This window comes from Prosopis cineraria, unplaced genomic scaffold, assembly GCF_029017545.1.
Source record: "Prosopis cineraria cultivar Desert tree isolate PC_DT_omini unplaced genomic scaffold, ASM2901754v1 PC2, whole genome shotgun sequence".
NCBI lineage: Eukaryota > Viridiplantae > Streptophyta > Magnoliopsida > Fabales > Fabaceae > Prosopis > Prosopis cineraria.
This window is the reverse complement of record NW_026555333.1, coordinates 10,205,843-10,233,027: the sequence shown is the minus strand read 5'-3', so window position 1 is coordinate 10,233,027 and position 27,185 is coordinate 10,205,843. Positions and strand designations below refer to the sequence as shown.

General features: G+C 36.3%; 3 protein-coding genes across 7 annotated transcripts; 1 reads left to right on the top strand and 2 right to left on the bottom strand.

The window, feature by feature from the left end:
• The first annotated feature begins 4,650 nt into the window (after positions 1-4,650).
• Positions 4,651-16,493, top strand: LOC129302995 (kinesin-like protein KIN-4A). 3 transcript variants are annotated; one of them, XM_054941966.1, is made up of 26 exons: positions 4,658-5,285; positions 6,263-6,409; positions 6,498-6,647; positions 6,772-7,025; positions 7,146-7,333; positions 7,412-7,536; positions 8,275-8,311; positions 8,804-8,895; positions 9,005-9,112; positions 9,375-9,488; positions 9,666-9,753; positions 9,913-10,022; positions 10,663-10,761; positions 10,845-10,958; positions 11,064-11,180; positions 11,258-11,338; positions 11,629-11,700; positions 12,792-12,885; positions 13,052-13,083; positions 13,166-13,263; positions 13,343-13,441; positions 13,580-13,801; positions 14,557-14,719; positions 15,184-15,339; positions 15,426-15,744; positions 15,990-16,493. In XM_054941966.1, the coding sequence occupies exons 1-25, from the start codon at positions 5,169-5,171 to the stop codon at positions 15,639-15,641; spliced, it is 3,093 nt and encodes a 1,030-aa protein (XP_054797941.1). In that variant the 5' UTR covers positions 4,658-5,168; the 3' UTR covers positions 15,642-15,744; positions 15,990-16,493. The 3 variants fall into 3 exon arrangements, with proteins under 3 accessions (XP_054797942.1, XP_054797941.1, XP_054797940.1); XM_054941965.1 differs by having other exon boundaries at positions 9,910-10,022; XM_054941967.1 differs by lacking the exon at positions 15,990-16,493 and having other exon boundaries at positions 4,651-5,285; positions 9,910-10,022; positions 15,184-15,569.
• A 2,891-nt stretch (positions 16,494-19,384) lies between these two features.
• On the bottom strand, positions 19,385-21,537 carry LOC129302028 (uncharacterized protein At4g06744). 3 transcript variants are annotated; one of them, XM_054940690.1, is made up of 2 exons: positions 20,050-21,537; positions 19,385-19,965 (listed from the first exon to the last, which is right to left on the bottom strand). In XM_054940690.1, the coding sequence occupies exons 1-2, from the start codon at positions 21,320-21,322 to the stop codon at positions 19,847-19,849; spliced, it is 1,392 nt and encodes a 463-aa protein (XP_054796665.1). In that variant the 5' UTR covers positions 21,323-21,537; the 3' UTR covers positions 19,385-19,846. The 3 variants fall into 3 exon arrangements, with proteins under 3 accessions (XP_054796665.1, XP_054796666.1, XP_054796667.1); XM_054940691.1 differs by having other exon boundaries at positions 19,385-19,920; XM_054940692.1 differs by having other exon boundaries at positions 19,385-21,536.
• A 3,559-nt stretch (positions 21,538-25,096) lies between these two features.
• Positions 25,097-26,861, bottom strand: LOC129303503 (probable WRKY transcription factor 7). Its single transcript, XM_054942862.1, has 3 exons — positions 25,876-26,861; positions 25,589-25,714; positions 25,097-25,470 (listed from the first exon to the last, which is right to left on the bottom strand). The coding sequence occupies exons 1-3, from the start codon at positions 26,637-26,639 to the stop codon at positions 25,317-25,319; spliced, it is 1,044 nt and encodes a 347-aa protein (XP_054798837.1). The 5' UTR covers positions 26,640-26,861; the 3' UTR covers positions 25,097-25,316.
• Positions 26,862-27,185: the final 324 nt, after the last annotated feature.

Here is a 27,185-nt window from a genome sequence, read left to right as displayed (position 1 = left end):
GAAAGAAATTCACTCCACTGATTAAACTATCTTGACCAGACAAATGATCCTATCTTAATTATCAAGTATCAACGAACATTTTACAGAGGGGATAAAGAACATGTGAGCGGGGTATCAATCATGAAAGTTATTTGGATTATTGACACAACACAAATGATGTGGTGCACTTAATATATCCAAGTATTTCTTTTTCCATGTAACATTTCATTTTGCTATGAAAATTAAAAAGCGCGTATAAAAGGAAAAAAGTGATCGATTTTTTCTCTACTTGTAGCCATTAACTCGATGTCAAACCGAATACGAGAATATGTATCCAGAATAATATCGATAGATGAGTCACCAATAACCATCCATAAGCCACTAGTAATTGTCCTAAAAGTCGCATAAGTTACTTTTCTGGCTAGGCTTTCGACAGCTCATTGGCGCGCATGCTAATGATAAAAGCTTGCCACGATGCACATGTCGTGTCTGCAACCGGAGTCCCCAGCTCCGAGAGGGGGAGGATACTTAATATGGAGCTACATATTGAAGGTTGTGTCCGAGCCAATATACAATCAAACGCAGAAACACGATTAGATTGGATAGGGCCACATCTAATGATTATGTTATAGGAATCAATATCCTGGCAATGAAGCCAGAGATCATGTTGTTGACGTACTTGAAATGAGTGCAGAGGAGTGATTGAGCTGCGCTATTGGAGCTTAGTTAAGATAGGCCAAGTTATGTTGTAATTATGCGGTTAATGATTCTGATAAATAAAGGGGAAGGAGGGGTTTGGGTGGGAGAGAATGATAGGGCGAAAGGAGGCAGAAAGATTGGGGATTGGTCAGAAAAAGGAGGTTTAGGAATGATGTTAGTGATGGGAGCATGTGAGTTAAAGTTCCACATGGGGGATGAAAGCAGGGAGAAATTTGGTGGGGTAACAGAGGTTGGGCTTCAGAATAAAGCAAGGCACTACTATGCCCTGTTGCTGCTGCCGAGTTATTAGCCTCACTGAAAGCATAAAGCAAAAAAAGCTACTGCCCGCCTACTCACTGCCCCTTCTTCAAAAGAATATGAATGATATAGTTTTCTCTAATCATGTGCTTCCTGTCATTTTTTTGATGGATAAGGACCTCTCTTGCTCATCAAGCTCAGATATAATCCAACACACGCACACACAGTGAGAGAGACTGAGAGACAGGGACGGCATGAATGACAGGGTCATTTTGTTTGTAGTTTGGTAATTAACCCTGATCTTAAGATCATGTCGTAGTGGTTAAAAAGGTCATCATCTGAAGGATTGTGCCACTGTGACACACACACCCCTAGAAGAGACACTGCTATGAGTTATAACTCCCCCTTGATGTTACTAATTTCCTCTTAATCAAGGGTACTTAACAGATAAATGTTGCCGCGGGAAGCCGAAATAAACAGTTTGATGGGGGACCACTATGTGGTTGCTTTGTTTGCGTCTGAGCTAACGTTCGGAAGATGAAATCCAATGAATGTGGAGTTAGGTTAAAAAGGAAAATTGAGGTTGGGTTTTTATTTCATGCACCCACCCTCCTCTCCCACAGCTCTCGTTTCTTCCTTCTGAATAAAGAAGCCCAGAATTGCAGGAGAGGAAAAATAAAAGGCTTTTTTTTTTTTTTTGCCGCGTTGCTTTGCTTGCGGTCCACCACATGAAGAAAAATGCTAAAAAACAGAGGAGGGGTCATTTTCTGCGTTTTGATTGAACAATAAAATATGAAAGCTTATGCTATCTGATTTGAATATAAAAATCTGCCAAAACTTGGAAAAAGATGAGCCATCGACATATATAAGAAGCAATAGGAGTTGATTGTTTGTGACAGGGGCAACGGGCCTGGAGTATCGGAGAGTATGTTAATGCTCCAAATTGATGAATGGCTCCAAAGTATAACAGTGGGAAGCAGGAAATGAAGTTCCGGTTATGGCCCACTGCCACGCTCCTTGGTACTGACTCTTCGAAGAAATTTCGGCTTCCTCAAATTTTATTTTAAAATGTGAAGAAGCAAAAGGCTAGTCTAATCTAAATATTATATACATGTAAATATTTATAGATGAAGCTTCATAAATCTGGAAGCTCGTAGTCACTATAGTGCCTGGAAGTTGGAGACTGGGGGCAGCGTTCATGACCCAAAAAAGCTTGATATTTTCGCGGCAGTATACACCTACCTGCAACTCTTTGTCAAACCATCGCATTTAATACCGTCGGCTTCCTGCTTTATTACATCAAGTTATTCTCATTATGTTTCAACCTATAGTTCCATATCAATCGATATATAGTTACATATCCGTCACGTCATTCAATTTTTTATACAAGTAATTTAAAAGAAATGAATTAAATTTCAAAGAAATATAGATTTAGTTGTTTAAAAATGAATTTTGATGAATAAAAAAATAAAAATAATAGTATGTGAGCCTTTTTTAGTTAATGAGGTGTTTTCAATGAAAGATTTAAATAATATGGATCTTCAAAATGTGTAATCATATTTTTATATACTAGAGTCCAAATACGCCTGTAGTAAGATGTAAATGTTGAACAGTTGAAGTGATGTAAAATGAGGAAAGGAAAAGAGAAAGAAGAGAAAGGGGGAAGGGAGGAAAAAAAAAAAAGAGGAGGAGAAGGAAACTCTCACAATCTCTATTCATTAATAATAATTAAAGTTAAATTTAAATAAAAATTCTAACTCTATTTACAAAGTTTTAAAAATAATAAAAGAATAATAAAATAATAAATCTAAATCTTAAATTTAATTTTAAAAAATATTGATAAGAAAATAATATTTTATTTTATAAAACATAAATAAATCTAATATAAAAATAAAATCAAATAATAAATATAATACTAATGAATAAAATTTTTATTCAAATATCTCTCATAGATGATTCTAACATCTTAAATAAGTTATAATTATTCTAATTAACCAATATCCTATATTTTATCATGAGCTGACTAGGATTTAACGGTACTATTTATTGCTTATAAACAATGTAATTTTTGTGAATTTTTCATACACTCATATGTGATATGTTGATATATTAATTTATTGATTAATTTATACAATCAAATAATCAATTAAAATTTGAATATTTGATACTGTTAAATTACAATTGTTTAAGTTTGTTTGTTTGATATGGAATACACGTGGCTTCTAAAAATTTTGCCGTGGTGTTTGGTGAAATTAGTCATGATTCTTTTTGGTAACTTTGAGGCACGAATAAAATGAAGGGAGATGCTAATCATTTTTTCTTTTTGAAAAAAAAAAATCCAAAATCTCGATAGTTGTACTTAAAATTTTGAAAAAAAAAATTACATATAATCCTCTCTCAAAAAATTAATTACAGATAAGAGTTAATAATAAATTTATTTTAAAAAATAAGTTATATTTTTATTTTAACAACTTATTCTATGTTGGTTCTTATTAATAATAATAATTATTATTTTTTGCAAAAAGCTGGATGTGAGTTTTCCTTTTGAAAAATAGTCTCCACCAAGTTCTGCTGGATGCACTGTGGAGCATTCTTTCGAGACAATAATTCATTCTCCGCAATGGTCAATCTCCCTGGGGCTGAAACGCGACAAAGAAAACGTTAGATCGATCTCAAGACTGAATGATTCCATGTTTGCATTCTCTCTTTTCAGTATTGATCTAAGCATGTCTTCCATCTGGTCTGGCAAATTTTTGACACGGGGATCCAGGTCTGATTTATCAATCTAGTTCGACTCTGTTTCTGAAACCGCGAATGGGATGTATTGAGGCAGAGCTGAGATGAACTTTGTTCGGCGGAATATAGGACCTGGATTAGCTTTTGGGGTTGTGTAATCGGAATGTCCTAACCGTCATATAATAATTCTCCTTAATTTCAACGAAAAAAGGGAAGGAGTATTAAATAGCATAATGAAGCCTTTGAAATGGAAAGAAAAGGGAGGCAAAAAAGGAGCATGTGACCGTTGGGATCGTGAGCGTAGATGAGCTGGGACACCTAATTGTGTTCACACACACACACTGCGATGCTTAAGAGTAGCAAACTCCAGAGATGAATTAATTCGACGTCACAAAGAAATTGAAACGCCCAGAGTAGAGGGAGGGAGGGACCATATGAGGAGGCTGACCGAGGAAGTCTGGGAGGTTGGGGCCCACTAAATTGGAGAAGCAGAGCTTTGATCGCCATGTGAAGGTAGAGACCACACAGCTGGAAGTGTCCTATAGGTGGGTCACTTTCTCCCTCACCCTCCCTTTGCTTCCCAATGCCCTCTCTTTCCTGCCCCCACCTTTTTTCCCTCCGCCCTCCTTTACGTCTTTCGGTGCTGCCCCGTCCTCTTTTATTCCATGCTCCCACCCTTTTTTTCCTCTTAAATTAACTCGTCATAATTTTGATGCTCCATTTAATTAATTAATTTACATTGGCCAACAAAAATTATGTTACCGGTTTTTTCTTATAAAAAATAAAATACCCCAAGGAAGGCCAGAATTATGTGCATGGCATGATGCGTGTCATGTAAACAAAAGAAGCAGGGCACCTGTTAACCATAGTGACAATGATGGGATACCGTCTATAATGGTGTATCCGGTTCCGCATCACGTGGCTTTGTGCGCTGTGTTATTCCTTTTCTAATCTTCTTCTCAAATCTACGCACCAACCCACACCACAGTAGATTTCATTCTTGCCTACAAAATAAAAAGTCCTACTCCTACCTCCTTTATTCGTTAAAATTACCTGTGAGAATCACAGAATTCTGAAAAAAAATAATGACAATTTCGGAACTGTTCCTGAAAGACTCGCGGCACGCAACTGTCTGGACTGGTGTGCAGTGAAGCCGAAGGAAAATGATAGTGGTTGTTGTCCTTACAGTTACCTTGAGCAGCTCCGGTGTCCTCCGCTCTCACTGCCCCTATTTCCACAGCCACCCTTCATTTTCTCTCTCCCGCAATCTCTAACTATATCACTTTCTCTCTCTTACACTGTCCCGTGCTTTCCCTTCCCTTCTTGCTCCTGTAGTTGCTGCATCCCTTTCCCGTCCTGAAACTTCTCTCAACTCTCCTGCCAGCGTTGAGGACGGCTTTCCCAGCTCCTGGATCTTTTCCTCTCGCTGAACCGTTCATACTGCGGGAGCTCTCTCCCCTTCATTTTCCGTCTCTCCTTTTCTGGGCTGCTTCCCAATGGAAGCAGGGGAAGATTGTTGCGTCAAGGTTGCTGTCCATGTCCGACCGCTCATCAGTGATGAAAAGCTTCAGGGATGTAAAGACTGTGTCATTGTCGTCCCTGGGAAGCCTCAGGTGCACTCTTTCTCGACAATGTGATGGTTCCTTTCCGTCTGTCTGCAATGAAAATCATGTAATTGACTCGTTGGGGGAGGCGGGGATCGCTTTGGTGCTTGTTAACGGTTCGGTTTTGCATTGTATTCTGTGAAGCATATGGCTTTGACTTTTTTTTTTTTTTTGAGAGATCTGGATCCAAAATCGCTTGCTTAAGAAAAAGGCTTCTTTCAAAATGAGAGAGGAACGGAATTTGGGGTGTGGTATAACCATCTGCGTTTTTCAAGTTGATTTTGAAATTGCTTTTATTAATGATCCTATGATCCGTTGGTTCCCTAATTGGGATATTTTACTTCATCCAATTCTCAGGTAGTGTCGTTTTGGGTTTGAACATTAGCAGGGAACAAAAATGTCATTTTCTAAACATTCTTTTGGGGACTGAGGCGATCGGCGATGACGCCATTTCATGATGTATGTATTGAATCCGGGGAGGAGTGTCGCCACCAGTTTTTGTCATTTCGCTTCTATCTGTTAGGATCCTAGTTTGTAAGCGACTTCGAGTGGACGATATGACAAGGGAGTCTTGGTAAACTGAAGTGTCTTTTTAATCTAATGGTGCCATAAGAACTAGAACCTACTTGCTTGTCACATTGATTGTGCCTCTCATGTGTTTAGGTTCCAAATTTAGTTCAAATTGCGTTATTGTACAACGTCAGTTGATTTCTTTTATAAATGAGGACAATTTTCTTCTTAACAAAATCATCACAATAAATATATCTGGACGCGCTTTCTTCCTAATTGCCAACTCTAAATTACTAATGATTCTCTGATACTGAAAAAAGTTGGCATTCAGAATTCTTTGCTTGTTTCTTGTTTGCACGCTGATTGCATCAATTACTTTAGTCTTTAGACCCTCTGTCTAGGATAGCACCTTACCACACTATCCTTGAGCAGGAAAATTTGGTTGGGATCGCTTGCTAATTATGATTAAAATACAGGTGCAAATTGGTGCTCATTCCTTCACATTTGATCATGTTTACGGGAGTACTGGTTCTCCTTCATCCTCTATGTTTGAAGAATGTGTCGCTCCCCTTGTTGATGGTTTATTCCAAGGATATAATGCTACTGTTCTCGCATATGGTCAGGTAAAGTTACTACATCGGTAACGGAAGTGAAATTCCTCTGCACTTATTTCTATTTTACCTGAGATGTCACATTTTCACTTGATTGCAGACAGGTTCAGGGAAAACATACACCATGGGTACTGGTTTTAAAGATGGTTGCCAAACAGGCATAATACCCCAAGTCATGAATGTTTTGTTCAGCAAAATTGAGACTTTAAAGCATCAGATTGAATTTCAATTGCATGTTTCCTTCATTGAGGTCGGTTGATAAATTTTTTACAGCCTTATTTTGGAAGTTCCATTGTACTTTAATATCTGAAGCTGATAAAGTTCAAATGTTAGTAGTTTCAGTTTACTGTTTGACCATTTTTTTTGGTGTAAAGATTCTTAAAGAAGAAGTACGAGACTTGTTGGATCCTTCTTCCATGAGCAAGCAAGAAGCTGCTAATGGACATGCAGGAAAAGTGACCGTCCCTGGGAAACCTCCCATACAAATTCGTGAGACATCAAATGGTGTTATTACACTAGCTGGATCTACTGAAGTTAGTGTTTCAACACTGAAAGAAATGGCTGCTTGGCTGGAACAAGGGTCATTGAGCAGAGCTACTGCGAGCACAAATATGAATAACCAATCCAGGTTAATTATAGAAACTTATTTGCTGACCCTGATCTAGCGTGAAAGTGTTGCAATTTCAAAATTTGCCCTGCTCAGGATTTCTTCTGTTACTCATTCCTCTTCTGTTGTGTCTCCAACTAGTCGTTCACATGCCATTTTCACCATCACATTAGAGCAAATGCATAAACCCAAGGCTGTTATGCCTGGCGAGAACGGTTTAAATGAGTCAATTAATGATGAGTATCTTTGTGCTAAGTTGCACCTCGTGGATCTTGCTGGCTCAGAACGAGCTAAAAGAACAGGCTCTGATGGTCTGCGTTTTAAGGAAGGTAACCATCTCCTGCTGGTAGCATCTGAGCATGTTTTTTACGGTTGAGTAATAGCTAATTGTATCATATCTTAAACAGGAATTCATATTAACAAGGGCCTCCTGGCACTTGGTAATGTTATTAGTGCACTTGGTGATGAAAAGAAGCGAAAGGAAGGTGTTCATGTTCCTTACAGGGATAGTAAACTTACTAGGCTTTTGCAGGTTTGATATCTTTATATGTAGATTTCTTTTAGCATACACTTTTCTTTATAATAATGGTGAATATACATTAAGATGAACAAATAACTCATTAATATTGTTATTTGGTGTTCTTCATAAGATGCGGCGGCTAACTAATGGGTGATAATTGCATGATACAAAATTAATAAACCATTTATAGAACGTAACAAATAAAAATGTTGTTTCATAGCTTTTATCATGTAAACAATAACTTATGGAGTCTATTATTAATTTTCTTTATAAATGGTGCTTCTTCTCTCATGTTTCTACGGGTCCAAATAATGCTAATTCTTTTACCATCTCTGAGAAGGTTATCATATGAAAGTCATGGAAATTTCATTCATTAACCATTAAGCATAGTTGAACAATTCCCCATATAACATCAAGCTGTGAAAAATAACGTGACTGTAGATCTGATTGTTGGTGCCTCAAGATTGGTTATTTTTAAAAAAAATCATGTCAGCAATCAAAATCTGTCTGATAGTTCTGCATTTAGTGATCTGGTTTGTGCTTAGATTCTTTCATTTGTAATCACAATTGCCTTGAAGTGAAGAAGGAATAATTATTGTAGCAAAGAAGTGAATGGTAAAATATATATATATATATATATGCAAATGGAAGTTTTTGTATTACCCCTCATTCCTGCTTTTTTTTTTTTTTTGAGAAATATTTACTTTCCCTATATTTTATGTATTTAGATAAAGTTATATGATTTTACAGGATTCACTCGGTGGTAACAGCAGAACTGTTATGATAGGTTTGTTGTTGTTCTTGCTTGTATCCCAATCAACTTTAATTCTTTCTCACTTTTTTTTTTTTTGGGTGGTGCCCTTGAAAGGATGAAGTTTTAAATAAACAAATCTCATCTTGGGAAATAGAACTCATCTGATTTCTTAGTCTTTATACTCTGTAATGTACCAGTTTCTAAATACAGCTGAGTCTTTCAAAAACAGGAGAGAGGAACATAATATTAAAAATGAGTAAACGAATGCTTTGGCTATGCATATATGCTCAGTGTTCTGGATTTTGCATTCTCAGGCCTTCCTTTTCCAACCCTCTGGAAATGATTTTTCAGCACTGTTAAGTAGTAACTAGATTTATTGTGACTTCCCTTTGGCTATAAATAATTGAAGACAAGGGATTAAAATGCCTGTGTTTCTGTCCCTCTCTAATTTTTCAAGTTGCATCTAAAGCAAGCTGTGCTTGAATGGATTTATTTTTCTTACACAAAAAGATGTTTCTTTTCTAGCCTGCATAAGTCCTGCTGATATTAATGCTGAGGAAACCCTCAACACTTTGAAGTATGCAAATCGTGCACGCAATATTCAAAATAAACCTGTTGTGAGTACTTAGTATTTTGCCATCTCTTTCTTTCATTCAACAAAATTTGGACAGTTTGTTGTCTTTTATGATAAGTTTGGTTCTCCTTTTTTGTTATACCTTTCCATAGGTCAACAGAGATCCCATGTCCAGCGAAATGCTGAAAATGAGACAACAGCTAGAGTATTTGCAAGCAGAACTTTGTGCTCGTGCTGGGGGCTCTTCTGAGGAAGTTCAGGTATTTTGCTTCTTTTTACTGGAATCTTCAATGAATGGTTTGTAATTTTAGTATAATCCTATAATTAGTAAACTTTAACACTAAATGGACATGATTTATGCTTCATGGTTGGAAATCTTTTTTATCAATATTAGTCAGAGTATTTGTTAGTAATTTTTCTAGCCTAAAGTGGACTCATGCATCTTTTTTGACTCCTGGAGACTTGTATAATCTTTTTTTTTTTTTTTGTTCTGGTTGAAATAATTGTACTTGCATAATTTAGGTCCTCAAGGAAAGGATTGCTTGGCTTGAAGCTGCTAATGAGAATCTTTGCCGCGAACTTCACGAATACCGTAGCAGATGTTCTGTTGTAGAACAATGTGAAAAGGACGCTCTTGTACGTATCTTGATTCTTCTTATGTCACTGTTTTAACTTGTGTTTGTGTTTTTGTAAAACTTTTTGGTATGTCCATGTAATGGACTACTTGTATCTACTGTTAGTCTGTTATAGCGATAAGTGAGTTCAAGTTATTCTCTTAATAGGCTATAAATGCATGTTTTAAAACTTTTTCAGGATGGTAGCCCATGCATTGTTAAGACTGATGGGCTCAAGAGGAGCTTTCCTATCATAGCATCTGATTATTCAGTGAATGAAACAACAGGCAAGACTTATCTATTTGCCTGATTTTTTATTATCTGTCACTAATGCACGCACTAAACATCCTCTTGCCTAACCCACTCAATCTACTTTTTCATGCTACTAATTAATCAATGCGATTATAGCTGCTATAACTTAGGGTTACAATTGCCAATTTTAGCAGGTGATCCAAGAGAGATTGAAGAAGTGGCAAAAGAATGGGAGCACACACTTCTGCAAAATAGTATGGATAGAGAGTTGCACGAGTTAAATAAACGCTTGGAGCAGAAAGAGGTTGTTATAATGCATATAGGATCAGCATCCTTGAGTTTTAATACTGCCATATTATACACATTTTATACACCAAAACACATTTTAATCAATACAACCATGTGCAATTTCTGCTAAATCATGTTTGTCATGGATATCTTTTCTGCTTTAATTTCATTTTTCTTCAATCTGATTCCTATATCAGATTATGGACCATCGTAAGGTTTAGAACTTGAGCCCCACATTGGGATTATGAGTGGTTTTCTGTGGACATTGGGCTCTCCAATCTCATGAGCTAGTTTTTGGGGGGTTGTTTCCACTGGAAGTTCATATACATGGTATCAAAAGTTCCCTCTACCATCTACGTTTTCTCCCCCTCCCTCCCTCCCTCCCTCCCTTTCTCATGCAGCATGGGACGGACAAGCTACATGGCTCTCCAACCTCATAAGCTAGCTTTTGATGTGTGAATCTTCCAAAGGTTCATCTTGCATATTTTCCATCACGTGGGATTTCACCTTTGCAAGATGATAAATTCATAATAGCAGCAATGAGTGGTTTTCTACCATTGTTTTTAAGAAAAAGAAAATATTATATCATGAATGTTTTTAAAACTACCATCTGTATTTTTTTTCATACTAATGTAATTCATGATATTATTGTCCAGACTGAAATGAAGCTTTTTGGAGCATCTGATGCTGAAGTACTCAAGCATCACTTTGGAAGGAAAATAATGGAGTTGGAGGATGAGAAGAGAGCTGTCCAGGTTCAATAGAATATCTGCAAAGTTATTTTTCTTCGTCATTGAACTGGTATTCATATATATGTATAATTGATTTTTGAATGTAGCAAGAAAGGGATCGTCTATTAGCTGAGGTTGAAAATCTTTCTGCTAATTCTGATGGACAAACACAGAAATTAGAGGATGTCCATGCCCAAAAATTGAAATCACTTGAATCACAGGTGGAGAATTTAATTTCAAGTTCTATTGGATTTAATTTTCCATTGGGAACTTAAATGACAGAGATTTGAAATTGCAAGAATCATTTCAAAATTCATGAATGTCAGATTCTGGATCTGAAGAAGAAACAAGAGAGCCAGGTTCAGCTTATGAAGCAGAAGCAAAAAAGTGATGAGGCAGCGAAGAGACTGCAAGACGAAATACAATCTATAAAAGCCCAGAAGGTTGAATATTGTATTGTTCATAACTAGAGTAGAAATGACATGATACTTTTGATCTTATAACCTGATTGACATTGCAGGTTCAATTGCAACAAAGGATTAAACAAGAGGCAGAGCAATTTCGGCAGTGGAAGGCTTCTAGAGAAAAAGAACTCCTGCAAGTATGTCCAGCTTCCTCTGTTACTTTTTTTTTCCCCCTCTTTTACAACATTTTTTTTTGTGATACTTTAAATAAGCAAAAATTCAAGAAATAGCATTGCAGCTTATGGTCAATTTGAACTTGGAATTACAATTTACATTCTCTGTCAGTGCTACTGTTTAGCATGACTGTACACATTTTGATTATAATGTTCGATGTGGAATAAACTGAAACTGGACTTTACATCCCTCCATTATATTAATTATATTAGCAAAATCCTTGTAACTATTTTTTTTTTTTTGGCTAAAACAGTTACGAAAGGAAGGAAGGAAAAATGAGTATGAAAGACATAAGCTACAAGCTTTAAATCAGCGCCAGAAAATGGTGAGTATTTCGATGTTGTTTAATTTGCTGAACAGTTTCCCTTATTCTTTTTGTCTTACACACTGTCGCAAGTTAACATTATGTATCTTACCTATTTGATCTCCACTGATGTTACTGCCAATTCCTTCTCCTCTTAAGTGTTTATATCAGTTATCTTTTTTACCAGATACTCTATCAGTATTTCAAGAATGTCCCATTTCCAGCAATATGTGAACGTTGTTTGTATTCTGAACTTTAAAAAAGGTTTTTATTCAAATCAATTGGATGATATTATCATTTATTCATCAATTGCTGGACTGGGATTTTTCTGCTTATATTAGGAACAAATATTAAGATCAAGAAACAGCTGGAATTCCTTCTTTCTAGCCTGTCCCTTTTTTTCTTTTTTTTCTTTTTTTTTTTTTGGGGGGGGGGGCGGTGGGGGTTTATGCTTGTCTAGGTTTTTATAATGAAAAAACTGTAAAGCTTCAATTTAAACTTGCAAGAACAGACAACATATAGAAATCATTAATTCATGCCTGCACTAAATGTTATAAGTCAACTTCAGACCAAACTGGGTAAGATATTTCAGCCATTGTTGGGATGGTGTCAGTTCAGTCAATTTATAAGCAACAATTGACAGATGTGAGCAAAACATTAATAAGGCTAGATTACGAGTCATAATCAACTCTAAACAATTTCAGATAACTGCTTTGTTGGCAAATGAAATATTCAAAAAGGGAAAAAAAAATACGTGGACCATTCATAAGTTTTTTTTCCTACTTAGTTGTAACTTAAAATCGTCATATCCAGGCTCACTTATAATTAATTATTTATACATGCATTAAATTGCCTATCTCCCTCCAGAAAATGTCAGATATTCATATAAATAGATATATATATATGTATATTATCATGGTTTCTTGCCTGGTTATAAAAAAATTATTTTTATTAAAAAAAAATTAAACCAATGTGCTGAATGGTTCTGTTTCTTTTGCATCTGGCACGATTGTGACTAGAATAAAAAATGTTAAGAAAAGCCCATTCTCATTGTTGACTTTTATGATTGTCATTACAGATATGAGATATATAAATATGTATATTTCTTTCAGGTCCTTCAAAGAAAGACTGAAGAAGCTGCCATGGCCACCAAGAGACTAAAGGAGTTGTTAGAAGCTCGGAAATCTTCCAGCCGAGATACTTCATGTATGACCCTGTTGATAATGGACATAGGCTGAGATTTAGAGACTACTGCTGAGACAAAAGATGCATGATTTAGTTATTATCTTGAAATGCCTTGTGTTTGTACACATGCTTATACACACACATCTTCCCTTTTGTTTGATTTTTTTTCTTTTATTTCATCTCCCAGCTATTATCAACGGAAGTGGAACAAATGGACAGGCAATGATCTTTTCTTCCTCCTTCTAGGTTTCTTTTACTGTCTATGAGATAAAAAATAATTGAAGTTTCCTTGTGTCATTAGAGCAATGAGAAGTCCTTACAACGGTGGCTTGATCATGAGCTAGAAGTCATGGTGAAAGAGCATGAAGTCCGTTTTGAGTATGAGAAGCAGAGCCAAGTGTAAGTAAAACATTTTTATCCATGATATTCATACTGGCTGATCTGGTCTAGTCTTTAATTATTATGGTATAATCTTCAGGCGAGCTGCTCTTGCTGAAGAGTTAGCCATACTGAAGCAAGTGAATGAATTTGCTGCAAAGGGCCTCACTCCTCCAAGAGGAAAGAATGGTTTTGCTAGGTATGATTTGATTTGATTTGTTTATGCCTACTTACCTCACTCCCTACCTTCCAATTGTGCTGTGTTCTTTACATGATACCAAATTAAAAGGAGAACATGCCTCTTTATGTTTGATTTTAATAATGTCTCATTTCTCAGAGCATCCTCCATGTCACCAAATGCAAGAATGGCTAGAATAGCTTCGCTGGAGAACATGCTGAGCATATCATCTAATTCACTAGTGGCAATGGCTTCTCAACTTTCTGAAGCAGAAGAAAGAGAACGAGCTTTTACTAATCGCGGACGCTGGAACCAACTGCGCTCAATGGGAGAAGCCAAGAATTTGCTTCAATATATGTTCAATTCTGTTGCAGATGCTAGGTGCTTTTTTTTTTTACCATTAATTAAATTCTTCATCCCAGCATCCACAGATTGCATGTTTGACATCAGGTGTATCTGAAACTGTGAATAGATTTTTATGTTACTTGCTCATGCCTAGATAGGAAGTTCTGCATAGTATCCACAATATTAGAAAACAGATTCTTTCATTCTTTCTTTTCAATATAATGAATTGAGATATGTTGAGATAGAGAGGGGAATGACTCCAAGATGCGAATGTGTATAGGCTGTTCACAGTTTTCTGAGTTAGATATCTCTATCTGGCTTTGTCGTGGTTGTTCTTTGATATTGCTCCTGAACACCCACTGTTTTAGATGGAAGATGCGTGTTAGATGTCTCAACATTGTTCCTTACTAGAATGAAGATAAAAGAATTCAATCAGTAATTAGCAAAAAAGAGAATTATTTTCAATTCTTGATTGCTTTGAATGACCTATTTTCCCTGGAGATCTGAATATTTATTTATCCTTTGACGTATGACTTGTTGACCAATACAAATGAGAAGAGCCAACAAGGACTAGTTTTCAGATCTTACTCATTCTTGCTGATAGAATAAGCTTATTTAGTCATCTGCTTGATGAATGGGAACAAAAACGCTTGTTCAATGATAAAAGTGGAGTACATTATTCATATCAAATTATGACATGCACTCATTGTTATATTGGTATATTTAGTCGAGTGGTTTATAATGGTATATTGGTATATGTTTTTGAAGTTCAAGTTTCCATTTTTCTGCAGATGCCAACTGTGGGAGAGAGATATGGAGATCAGGGAAATGAAAGAACAAATTAAAGAACTTGTAGGCCTATTACGGCAGAGTGAGATGAAGCGAAAGGAAACTGAGAAGGAGCTGAAATTGAGAGATCAAGCGCTTGCAACCACATTGGCTACACCAGCTTCTGTAAGATTGCATTTTTCTTGGTCCAGTTTATTTTCTCAAAGCTTCATATTACAATTTTCATCCTTTACAACTTGGCATGAATTTAGCATGACATATAAAAGCTTGAATTTAAATGAATTTGACAGTGGTGTTACCTATCAAGCGTCCTATGTAAGTTTGAAGCATACGGGAGTAATTTATTGCAATTAGGTTACCATTACTCGACATTATAAAAATTTGTAGATTCCTGAGAAAGTTGTAGTAGCCTGTGGAGATTGTTTGTCATGACTATCTCCTGCAATTAGTTTTTCTTCCCCCCGGTAATTCTCAATTGTGTCATGTTGCCCTTGTAGCTGTCACAATATTTATGGTTGTTGTGAAAATTGAATTTTTGGCATTCTCTTATCTTTGTAAATCGTTGTTGTTGTCATCAATGTATTTCTTTGATTTTTAGTGGTTATCTCACCATTATTTGATTTCAACAGGGGAACTCACCAAATTCAGTGAAACACTACGTTGAAGATATGAATGGATCGTTATCTCCGGTGTCTGTGCCAGTACCAAAACAGCTCAAGTATACCCCAGGAGTCGTTAATGGCCTCGCAGGGGAATCCGCAGCATTTATAGATCAGAGTAGAAAGGTAAGATTTTTATTTTTGTTTACAATAATTTTGGACGTGCCTCTTTTACCAGGAGGAAAAGGACGTTAGGTTTGCTGTCAATGCAGATGGTACCCATGAGGCAACTATCAATGAAAAAACTAGCATTTGTAGGACAAGCTTCAGGGAAGTTGTGGAGGTGGAAAAGAAGTCACCACCAATGGTTAGTACAATTCAAGTGGAAGTGGCAAAAGCCCTGGAGGCTTTCAGAATGGATTCGCCACAGTGATGAGACAATTATGAGAGCAAGGCCACGGCCACAGGCCTTGCCACGTCCCCTATGAACCATGAGCATATACGATCACCGAACAACTGTCACCTAGTATTCATTTTTGGACCAACGAGAGTGATCATAGACACAGGACTTTGGAAAGAGCACAACATTAGGTACATGTAGCGATCTCTGGATTTTTTTAGTACTTGAAGCCCTAGACTACTCTTAATGTTTTATTTCTTTTCTTGAAAAGTGCAATTTATGTTGAATAAGGACCCTGGAAAGACCCATAGTACTTTTTCATTCAATTTTCAGCTAATGAATCATATTTTACTTAATGACAACCATCCAGAAACATTTTTGGTCTTGGTAAGAAAGAAGCATTGATCTGACTGACACCAACCTTTTCGTGCTGCAGTGTAACATACTAATTTTAGTAGCCGCTCACCATACATACCTATAGTATTGGATAATGCTATCCGAATCTTGGAAACTTGCACATAATTACTGGTAGTGGAGCATCTCGTGAGGTTTGTTGCGATGTTGCCAGCGGTAACCCAAATAATTGCCTGAGTAGGAGGAGACGGGGGCTTGCTGGACAAGTTTTTTTTTTTTTTTTTTTGGCATAAATACTCTGTTCATTCCAACATGAGTAGAGAAAGGGAAAAAATTATTCATCAATTCTTGGAAATGTGTACTACGGGTCTTTTACTCTTATATTCCTTGTTGTAATTGTAATTTGTTGTTGTCTCGTTGTGTTCGAGTCCATTATTGATTTTGTTGATAGTTTGTATACTGTAGTGTTTCTGTTACATAACAGTAGGGAATTCTTCTATAGCTGTTTTTTCGATTGTTGGGTCTTCATGTGTGTAAACTGTCAAGAATTTATAGTTGTTATATATATGTATATTATTGAGAGTTATTCTACCCATGCACATTTTCTTATAGTGGCTTTTTTTGGGTAAAATTCTTGGTGGCATTTTTTTGGGGTAAAAAGTGGCATTTATTATTTATTTATTCTCGAATATCAACCCCGCTCCCACTCCCACCCAAAAAATAGAAATTCACTGCATCCTTTGAAATTTGGGCTGGCGAAACAGCCCAGTTCATCCCTGTCGAATTGACTGGCTTTTCTCATTTAACTTTCATGCTGACCAGAAGAAGAAAAAGGATCTTCGGACTTCAGATCGTTGTGGCTTTATGAGCTCGAGTGTTGGTTACACGTCTCCCGAGTCACAGTACTATATGTTGTTGTTGTCATTATTATTTTTTTAACACGTTGAGTGTGGGCAAAGCCCTATTAACATAATTTGCTACGTTCAAGATAAACCTCTTGTAACGAGATTTAGGACATTTGAGATTTATTTTGATAATGTAGAATTTTATTAAAAAAAATATATATTTAATCTTACATACTTAATGTATTTATTTTTAATTAAATCATGACAAGAAAAATATTTGTTTTACATTGATATGTTATATTTTAAAACATATCGAGTGTGGGCGAAACCATATTAACATAATTTGCTACATTCGATGCGCCTCTTGTAACTCAATACGCAATATAGGACATTTTAGATCTACATTGATAATGTGAAATTTTATGTAAAAAAAAAACTTATATTCTAAGTCTTTTATATATATATATATATATATATTAATACGTTTATTTTCAATTAAATCATTACTTGAAAAATATTTGCTTTACATTGATATTCTTTATTTATTTTTTCCTCTTTCACGGATGCTTTTAGATTTGATAATTAAGTCTAGCCTTGACCTTGAAGAGCCATGGCTAAAAAGGCTAGGCTCAAAAAGGATTGAGAATATACTTCAAGGTTAAAAATTTTTAAGCCCAACCTTAGCCCTAATGGCCAAGGGCTGGTCCTGAATTTTTTTTTAAATTTAAAATTTAAAACACATTTATAATTCAAAAAATATTCCACACAAAATAAAATATGAAAAAAAACAAACAACTTAATAACAAAACAAAATCAATTCACAACCACAAGAAATCAATAACAACTCTTAATAATACAAATAACACATTAAAAATTAAACATTTACAGCAATTAGAGCCGTGAATAAGGGTCGGGCTTGGAGGCTCAAGCTTGGAAGCCTTATTTGAATAAGGATTTGAGCTTTGAATTTTTTTTAAAGGAATCAGGCTTGAGGCCCTGGTCTTGCTAAGCCCTGTGAAAAAGGGCTTAGGTTCAGGCAGTCCTCCAAGCCTTGATAAGCCTAATTATCTTATACACACACACACATACATATATTTGATTGATAATGATACAATTTAATTAATATTTATTATAGGTGATGAAGAAAAAATTGTAATGATAATTGACATTGAATTTTCACTTTCATTTTTAACAAGTGCACTTACATCTGAGGAATCTAATGTTGTACTTGTAGATAGTGAAAGATGAGGAGGATTTAAGTTTTGATTGATGAATGTATGTTGTTTAAATTTCTAAATATGTTGTTTAATTTTTAAAAGATTGTGAGGATTTTAATTTTTTAAATTTCAAAATATTTTAATTAATTTTTAATTTTTAATTTTATTTTAATTTTTAAATTTTTTAGAACAAGGCTTTCGGGCCTTGCCCTGAACCCTTTACATAAGGATTGAGCCTCAAAAAAAGGGCTAAAAATAAAAAACTAAATTTAAGGGTCAGACTCACTCGAATTCCCAGCTCTAACAGCAACATTATCATTAAGAATTAAGCTTATCATTGTCGTCGTCATCACCTTAATATTAATATAATTTAATCATTCTCCTCTTAGTACTTTTTTAATGGAAAAAATATTAAGTTTTTTATATCTTCCTTCAGCATCCTTTATTATTAATATAATTTAATTAATTTACATTTTTATTTAAAATTTTAAAAATAATAATGGGACTTAAAAGAGTTGGCCTTAGGCCCTGAACCCAAATATTCTTTTTAACCCCGAAATTCCAAGGCCAGCCCTGCCAAATTCAGGGCTTAAATAGGCCTGCCGGATGAACCTAATTTATTTTCGTTGTATCACATAATAATTAGTGATGTACTTTCATCCTCCAAAAATTTTTTTAAAGAGAAACCACTTGATATTTACGAACACTGATTAATTAGAATTCGAATTGGGCTAAACAGAAATTAAAGAAAGCTCTGTCACTATAGATTCTTTCAATCTAAAAGACGTTTTGATTTGTTTGTTTTATAGTTTGTTATTCGATTTTCACAATGTGTTTCAAATTTTAAGTGGCCGCTCATGACCTACCACAGGTGCGACAAGCTCAAAAGTGCCCGACGGATAAGATAACTGCAATGGATTGGGCGGCTGCACTTTGATCAAGCCCACTGTCCCTGTTTTCATCAATTTCTTTAGTTTCCAACGGCCCACATTGAAAATAAAATAAAATAATTGCTTCCCCTCTGCAAATGTGAATCAAGTTTATTGTCAACTCTAACAGTGGCATGATCCACTCTTCGAATTTTGTAACGTTTTTAGTTATAATAATATTTTATTAACAGCCGAAAGGCCTCCACAAGGTTCTTTGATATTTTAAACCACCAACAGTGCCTACTGACTTGGATTTTATTCCTTTAACGAACATCATATCCTTAATTATAAATAAGAATCATGCTTCGTTACGCTCTTTTTGAGCTGTAACGCATGCCCCTCCCTTACCCGTCATCAGTGTCCCTCTTGCATATTGCAAAAATGATAGGAGTACGGGACATATAAAAATAAAAATTCAGTAACCTTGAAAGAACCACCAGATGACATAGTGTCTACTGTCTTGCCCAGCTTTAGATATGCATGAGATAATGCAATTTTTTCCTTCACTTTTTCATATCTAAAGGTTACTCTCCCATACACGAATAAGGGACCATTCACTATTGGTCCCCACCTAAAATGAGGAAAGTTTTACAACATATGGGACCAGACTCCTCACGTCGATTTGAGTCTCCTTTGCTCATTAAGGTTGTGTTCTCTCTTATGACACAAATCCTATTAATATTTGTCGATGTGAACAGAGTGGTTTGGAAAACGGTGGATCCAGTAATAATAGTTTTCTTCAGTAGAACTCGTCACCTTTGATTTGCTGGAGCACCCATTTGAAGAGCACCACAAATCAATCATGATAATATTGTTTTCTCCTAAATTATTCGTGGACATAGCCCATATCACATTCATTAAATCGTTACAGTCACCGTTGACCTGGTAACCACGTTCCTTGTCATCATCATAGAATGGTCACGATCATGGCATAAGTTCCAAGTAATTTCATTTGCGTCTTGAAAAGTAGAAATAATTGAAGGGAAAATGGAGGACGGTAAAGTGCTTGGCATAATTACTCACTACACACGAAGGAAAAGGAGATGATAAAATGTTGCAGTCCATGCCTTAACATTGAAGCAAAGAAAGTCAAGGATAAGTAGCCATCTAAGGAATGGCAGAAGCTGAAGACTTGTGGAAAGGAAACTTACAAGGAATGAAACTATGAAACCACATGTGGGAACACATTCTGGGGTACACAAAGAAATCTGCACACTCAATCACTGATCTCTGGAATGGAAGATCAGGAATGCAATTGTTCTTAACATCAAGAACCCCTCGCTGAATTAAGGTCCTACACAGGGGTCCTACATGCGTGAAATAATTATCTGAAAGTGATAAATTGACCAAATTCTCTAGTCCGCACAACACCTCTGGTACCATACCATACAGGAGATTATCAGCCAAATTGAGGAGTTCCAACTGCTCAAGGCAACCCAAGGACATGGGCAATGGACCTGTTAGCCGGTTGTTTCCAGCATCAAACACTCTGGCCTCCTCAAGAAACCCAATCTCATATGGGATACAACCTGTTAACTGGTTGTTCAGGAATAATACCTCGGTGAGAGTAGACAGAGCTTTGGGGAGGCTTCTAGGTATTGGACCCATGAATTTGTTGTTGGCTAAGGTGAGATAAAGAATATGAGTGGTGCCTAAGTTATCAGGCAAGCTGTGAGTGAAGTCGTTGTTGTTGATGAAGAGGACATCGAGATTCTGGGTGAATATCTGGGGAGGGACTTGCCCAGAGAACAGGTTGAAGCGAATGTCCAAGAATGTTAGGGTGTTCATGCCCAAGACGGCCATGGGAAATGGACCAGACAGCAGATTGTTGCTTACATCAAGCTCGTAAAGATAAGGAAGCTTGGAGATTTTAGTGGAGATGGTGCCTCTAAAATTGTTGGAATTTGCATGGAAGAGAGCAATATCAGGAAGCTGATCAATGAAGCCGTCGAGGGTAGGAGCTCCAAGTTGAAATCCATTGAAATCAATGGAGGCCACACCAATGGCTGATGTGTTGTCCGGGGGATTATCACAGTAGAAACCTTTATAGCTGCAAATATTTGAGCCTACCCACGATTTGATGACGCCTAGGGGGTCAGAGGTGATGGTGGATTTGAATTTTTGGATAACCGGGTACACAACTTCAAGTCTCTGATCTGCAAATACCAGACCATCTGTTTGGAGAGGTAAAACTGGAGATGCTTCAGTGCCTATTGACGTTTGACATGGGGATGGGAAGGGTATTGGGTGGAATTCATTTTTGCAGCTTTTGCTGGAGACCTCACCTCCACCACCTTGGCTGCTGTAGCCACTGTTGAATTCCAGTGGATCTGTGTCAGCAACATGTGCTAGAGTTTGGACAGGAAGGGACAGTATAAGGATGTACAAAGTTGAAACTACAATTTTTGGAGGAACCCTGATCATCTTTATCTGCTCCTCAAAGGTGCTTTCCAAATGAAAGTTTCCAAGGCAAGAAGAGGTGGAAGAAAGAAGTGGGCATGACTTTCTATAGCTAAGCCTTCAGTGTTTATAAGGAAAGAAAATGAATGGGCTGAGACGGAACAGAACAACCTGAAAGCAGTATCACGAATACTAAAATTTTCAGGGAGAGAACGAATCGTGCTTTGGGTTGGTGAACAATTATGTCGCTCATCACACTTTAAAAAGTGGAAATAGGGCATCACCATCACCATAATCGATCCAAGTGAATTTTTTCTTTTTCCACGTCCTACAAAAATGTCACTTTCACTGGGATAAATGTACCACTTGCTCTTGCGTAGGTCTGTCTTCAAATTACCTCGAATGTACTGTATATTAGATTCCTAACTCGAATACGTAAGTTCACCATTTATCATCATCTACAATGCTAAGATGGGACTCGGTTTCATGCTCATCTTAGGATGAACATCGTGGTGCTCAGCACCTTTGGCAGTGCTTTTTTTTTTTAAACTGCAAACTCATTATAATAATAATAAATAAATATTATAAATTATTATTTTAATATTTAATAAATAAATAAATATTAAAATGTTAAAATTGAATTTGAATAGTTTGACTTATTAAAATTTGACTTGAACAATTTATATATAAATTTTGATCTGAATAATTTAGAACTGTAATAAAAAAAATAGAATTGTAACAAAAAATATTTTATTTTTTTATTTTATTAATTTTGTACAGTTGTCTATTCGTGAAAATAATATTATTCAAAGCATAATCGGGTATTAAATATAAATATTTTTGTTAATAAAAATTCAAATATTGATTTGTTATGATGTGAGAAACTAGCTTATTTTGATAACCTCAACCCCAATTTTAAATTCTTCGAATCATTTTTTTATTTTTTTATTATAATGATGAATTATTCAAACTAAAATTTTTATTTAAACTGCTCTAATTTAATTTTAACATTTTAGTATTTATTTATTTATTAAATATTAAATAATAATTTTATAATATTTATTTATTTATTATTATTATGAGTTTGTGCTTTAAAAAATAAAAATAAAAAAACACTGTCAAACGATAGTGTTTTTGGTGCAAAACCAATTCCTATTAAGATGCCAACACTTGAAAAAGAATCAAAAAAAGATACCAGCACCTGAGCCGAGATTTTAGAAAAGCTAAAACCCACATATTCTCAGAACAAGTAGTGGAGCAAAATAATGATCCGTCACTTCAGAGTTTATGAGCATATTTGGCAACCTATTCTCAAAACATATTTTTGTTCTCTAAAATAAAAAGCTTGTTTAATAACAAACTTTTAAAAAATAAAAAAATAAATATTATTGTGGAGAATAAAAAAATAAAAATAACTTTTGATATTCTGTAATTATTATTTTAAAGAATAAAAAAGAATGAAAAAATATTTTTTTTTCAGAACATGTTTTATAAAATATAAATTTTTAAAATAATAAAATAAAAATAGTTTTAAATTGCAAAAAAAATATTATAAAATAATATTAAGAAAAGAATTGGTTGAAAAAGCATGAAATTGGATCGCATAAAAATGAGGGAGCGAATTTACTAATGTCCACATAGCTGAAAGCAATAACATGAATTTACTATTTGATACAAAAAGATGATAACAGACGATGGGAAACTAGTGAATTATGCGAGGGGGTTAGGTAATTTCGATTAGCCTTTTTAATTGTTTATGTACAAAGGTAAAAACACAATAAAGATTATGGTTTTACGTGCTAAAATGGTTCGTTCAATACACCTTGAAAAAAAATCATCAAATGAAAAGGCAACCAAACAACCCATCACATCAATCAAATAATTTCTGTTCAAGTGTTCGTTAAAGGGAAACATGATGCTGAGTTAGTAGGTTAGGTTCATGGCCGGATTTGATTAGCCTGTTCTCTCCAATTGAATCTCTCAGCCTGCAGTGTCTAGGTTGCTGTATTGTATTATTGAATGGCTTAGGGATTTGTGAAGAACCCAAAGAAGATACCGGGCCTAATTAGCTACTAGTTTCTATCAACCCACTGAAGTTCGAGGGAAGATTGGTCTTTAAAATGTTCTCATGATGCATGAAATTAAATACTGCCATGAAGTTGAACCCCCAAAAAAAAAAAAATCTGCCATGAAGTTTAAAGTTGAAATTAGACACTGTATTTTCATTGTAACTCTTAACACCAAAATATAATTAAATATACATTTAATAATAATTTTATTTTATATATATTGATTTTAAAGCCTCTCAAGAAATTTTTTTTAAATATCTTAACGCGCCGCAACCGTTGAGGTTATTTTAACCTTGTGCATGTAATATTCAAGGGAAAAAATTATTTCTGAAAAGCAAATCCAAAATTTATTTATTTTTTAAGATTTTTAATAGTAAATAATCATAATTCTATTTGTAAGTTTGTCCGGTTTCAACGGTAAATATCCTTCAACTTATAATTTTACACTATTTTAATGATAAATATTTACGACTTAGTGGGTGATTTTGTGTTATATAAATTATAAATCTAGAACCTTTGAAAATTAAAAAAAAATCTTAATCTCCTTTGAGATATTATCACCATGTACAAAGACATCGTCGCAAAAATAATGTGTTATAAATTAAAGCTGGATCCCTATAGTCACCAAATTCTGACAGCAGCGTGGCTGAAAATAACCTCCCCCTGTGATTGGAATGGAAATATATTTTTTTAATATTCACAGTTCCACGCTTGTTTTACCGTATTCGAGGTTTTTTTTTTGGGCCAACCTAGCATATTCATGCTCTTGAAAGACAATACTTTCATTAATTAAACAAAAAACTGGATACCCTTCAATGTCAAGAAAATAAATAAATGCAGTTTTAGAGGAATACGCAAAAATACATATCTCTTCATGCATACTACTGACATGGACAGACAATACCCACCTAAACTTCTATTTTTCAATACACAAATACATGTCTGCATGCATATACCTTTCAACCTTCATCAATTTTAGAGCAGGGGTTATAGCCCTTCCTAAATCTTCAATTCTTCCTCATACCATAGAGGTGTTAGGATTTTTTTAACCTCTCCTCGCAATCAAATTTCAGCTCCACCCTCTAGTTGCGACCATGGAGTGATGGTGTTTGGTGGACAATTACAGTAATGAAGGAGCGATATGGACATCATTGATAGACTCGAGAAATCAATCAAATTAGAGCGAAGGAAGCACCGTAACAACGTTTCAACTCTTTCAAGCGTACTTGATTATTGCGCTTGCTTGCCAACGTGTGTCGCTTTAGGCATCTAAAGTCAACAAACCCCACTCGTTAAGCTGTCAACATATATTCTAAAACGCAACCATTCCTTCCCTCTTCGTCCATTCTCTAACGTACAGTCCACGAAACGTACTCTTCAAACCAATCCATTCCCAACATTTGTTGTCCGCATGCATTCATTCCTTTTTACTCTGGAAAAATAAAAAATGTAACCAACACCCCTATTTCGAAACACTATCACACCTATATCCATATCCGGCGCTGCTTCCCTCGCCTATTCCTTTTCCTTAATTATTCTATGATCCATCTAAACAAGGTGGCAACGTTGTTCTTTCTTTCTTTCTCTCTTTCGGATCAAAAACCGTCCTTTTTTGGGGGGGGGGGAATGGAAAATCTATCCTTCAAAGTGAAATTAAGGACGCATTATTATAGTTCATGAATCGTGATGGCAAGGAAACAAAATGGTGATCAAATTGTGTATTTGACTGTATTAAAGTTAAACCCACCTGTACTGTTTATACCTTATAGTAATGCAATTCTGGAAATCCAGTCCAAAAGAATGCAATTCTGGAGAAACTAATGCAAAAGGAAAAAGAAGATATACAGGCCACTGATTAACCCAAAGAAAAGAAAAGGACGAATATTACATAAAGGTACTAAGTACAGGTAGTGCAAAACTCATGAAAGTTGATGGATCAGATAAGAGAGCTAGGATGACTCGAGGACGGCGGCGGCTGCAACCTCAATCGAGTGATTATGATCAGCTTCGTAGGTGACAATGAGCATGGTAGGATCGTCCATAGCACGCTCCACGTGTTTGCGTGCCGGGCAGCCTCTCACGCTGCTACACTTGTAATAACCCCTTCCAAGTTCAAACACCCAACACATTTCAGAAAACCCCATGTGCCACCACTGAAACTTGCGAACCCAACACTGATAATAACACTGGACACAACATATATATATATATATATATATACCTGGGGTGAGGAGAACCCTTGATAGGCTTCTGTCCATATTTTCTCCACGAATATTCATCAGCCGGAATGTCAGCCAACTTCGAGCTGATTGCTGGTACTCTTATTACTCTTCTTATCTTTGATTTCCTGCATCCATTGAATCTGGCTTATGTATATGCCTCGGATAATAATAAACCAGATTAACATAACAAATTGTAACAAACGCGATGGGACTGCCATCCTAGTTTTATTCTAAGAATCAAAAATGCAAAAAATCGATCCTTGAGAAGGTGGTTCTACGCCTATACCTTTTCTTAGAGCAATGGCAGCGACCAGAGGATGATCCACACTTGAGACCGGCATCGTCCATTGAATTGCATTTCCTCTTTAAAGAACTCGAACACAAAGGTGGTTTGCCCAGGTAGGATCCCTGCTGCGATCTCTGACTGTGAATGATTTGGAACCCCGAAGAATGACAAGAGCGTTGCACACTATCAGTATCCCCTGTTAACGCAGACATATACGAATTGGCGGCGGAAACAGGCGGCGACACCGAAAATTGAACACTGCCGTTCGCCTCCTTCTTCTCTGGCCGATGGAAGGGGGGAGGCTGGTGCGCCTGGTGAGGCAGAGGCGGGAGACGTAAAACCGGTGTAGGGCAATAGACCTTGAAAGCAGAGGGTTGTTCTGTTCTGTTCTGCTGGCGTTCTGTAACAGGAGGCAGTCCGGTTTCGGAATCCGGCGTCTGCCGCAGCGGGAGAAGAGGGATCGAAGCCTGTGTTGCAGGAGCTTTTCTGAAACGAGCGTGGCCAATTCTCGGCCTGTCCAACAGAGAGATGACCCTTTTGAACTTGTTCATTGCCGTATCTGCCAGAGCTTCCAATTCCGAAGGCCCTCGGGAGCTAGAAGCCTCCTCGTCCCGGCTCTGTCGTTGCTGAGAAATTATTGTCATGAGCTTCTTGACGCTGTGAATGCCCGCGGCCGTAGCTTCCTGCACCGCGATTGTGTCGTCTAGTTCCGTCCTGCCTGCAAAACTAACATCCCCGCAACCCGATATAAGCTCCACAGCCATTAATCCAAGAGCATGAAGGGCAGAAGCAAAACCAAACTCGCAAGCTTTTTTTTTTTTCCTTTTCTTTTCACTCGAACTGACCCTTTTACTTCTTTCAATGGCTAGATGGTTGTAGAGGAGGAGAAAGTCGTCGGGGAATAATCATGGGTTGAATCTTTTATTACTTACGAAGCAAGAGAAATGATTGAGGAGGAAAGAAAAAAGAGGAAAGGGAGGGAGAGGGAAAAAGAACAAAAATTAAAAATTAAAAAAGAGGAAGAGCATTGAGAAAGTTTGGAGAGGGAAGGCGGTTTGGAGTCAAGGGGGATGCGTTGTCAATGGAGAGTAGCTGAGAAGAGAGGGGCCGGTCAAAGCCATGACGAATGAAAGAGGTACACGTGGCAGAAACTGACAGAGAATTGACCGTCTAATAAACGTGGGTCCGGGTTAAGGGGTAAAAACTGTAGACGACAAACGGAACCGACTGACGAAGGGCAGGGAATGGAGATAAGGTCAAAAGCAAGGAAGTAGCCGTTGGAGAAAGAGAAGGGAAAATGTCAGTTGGGG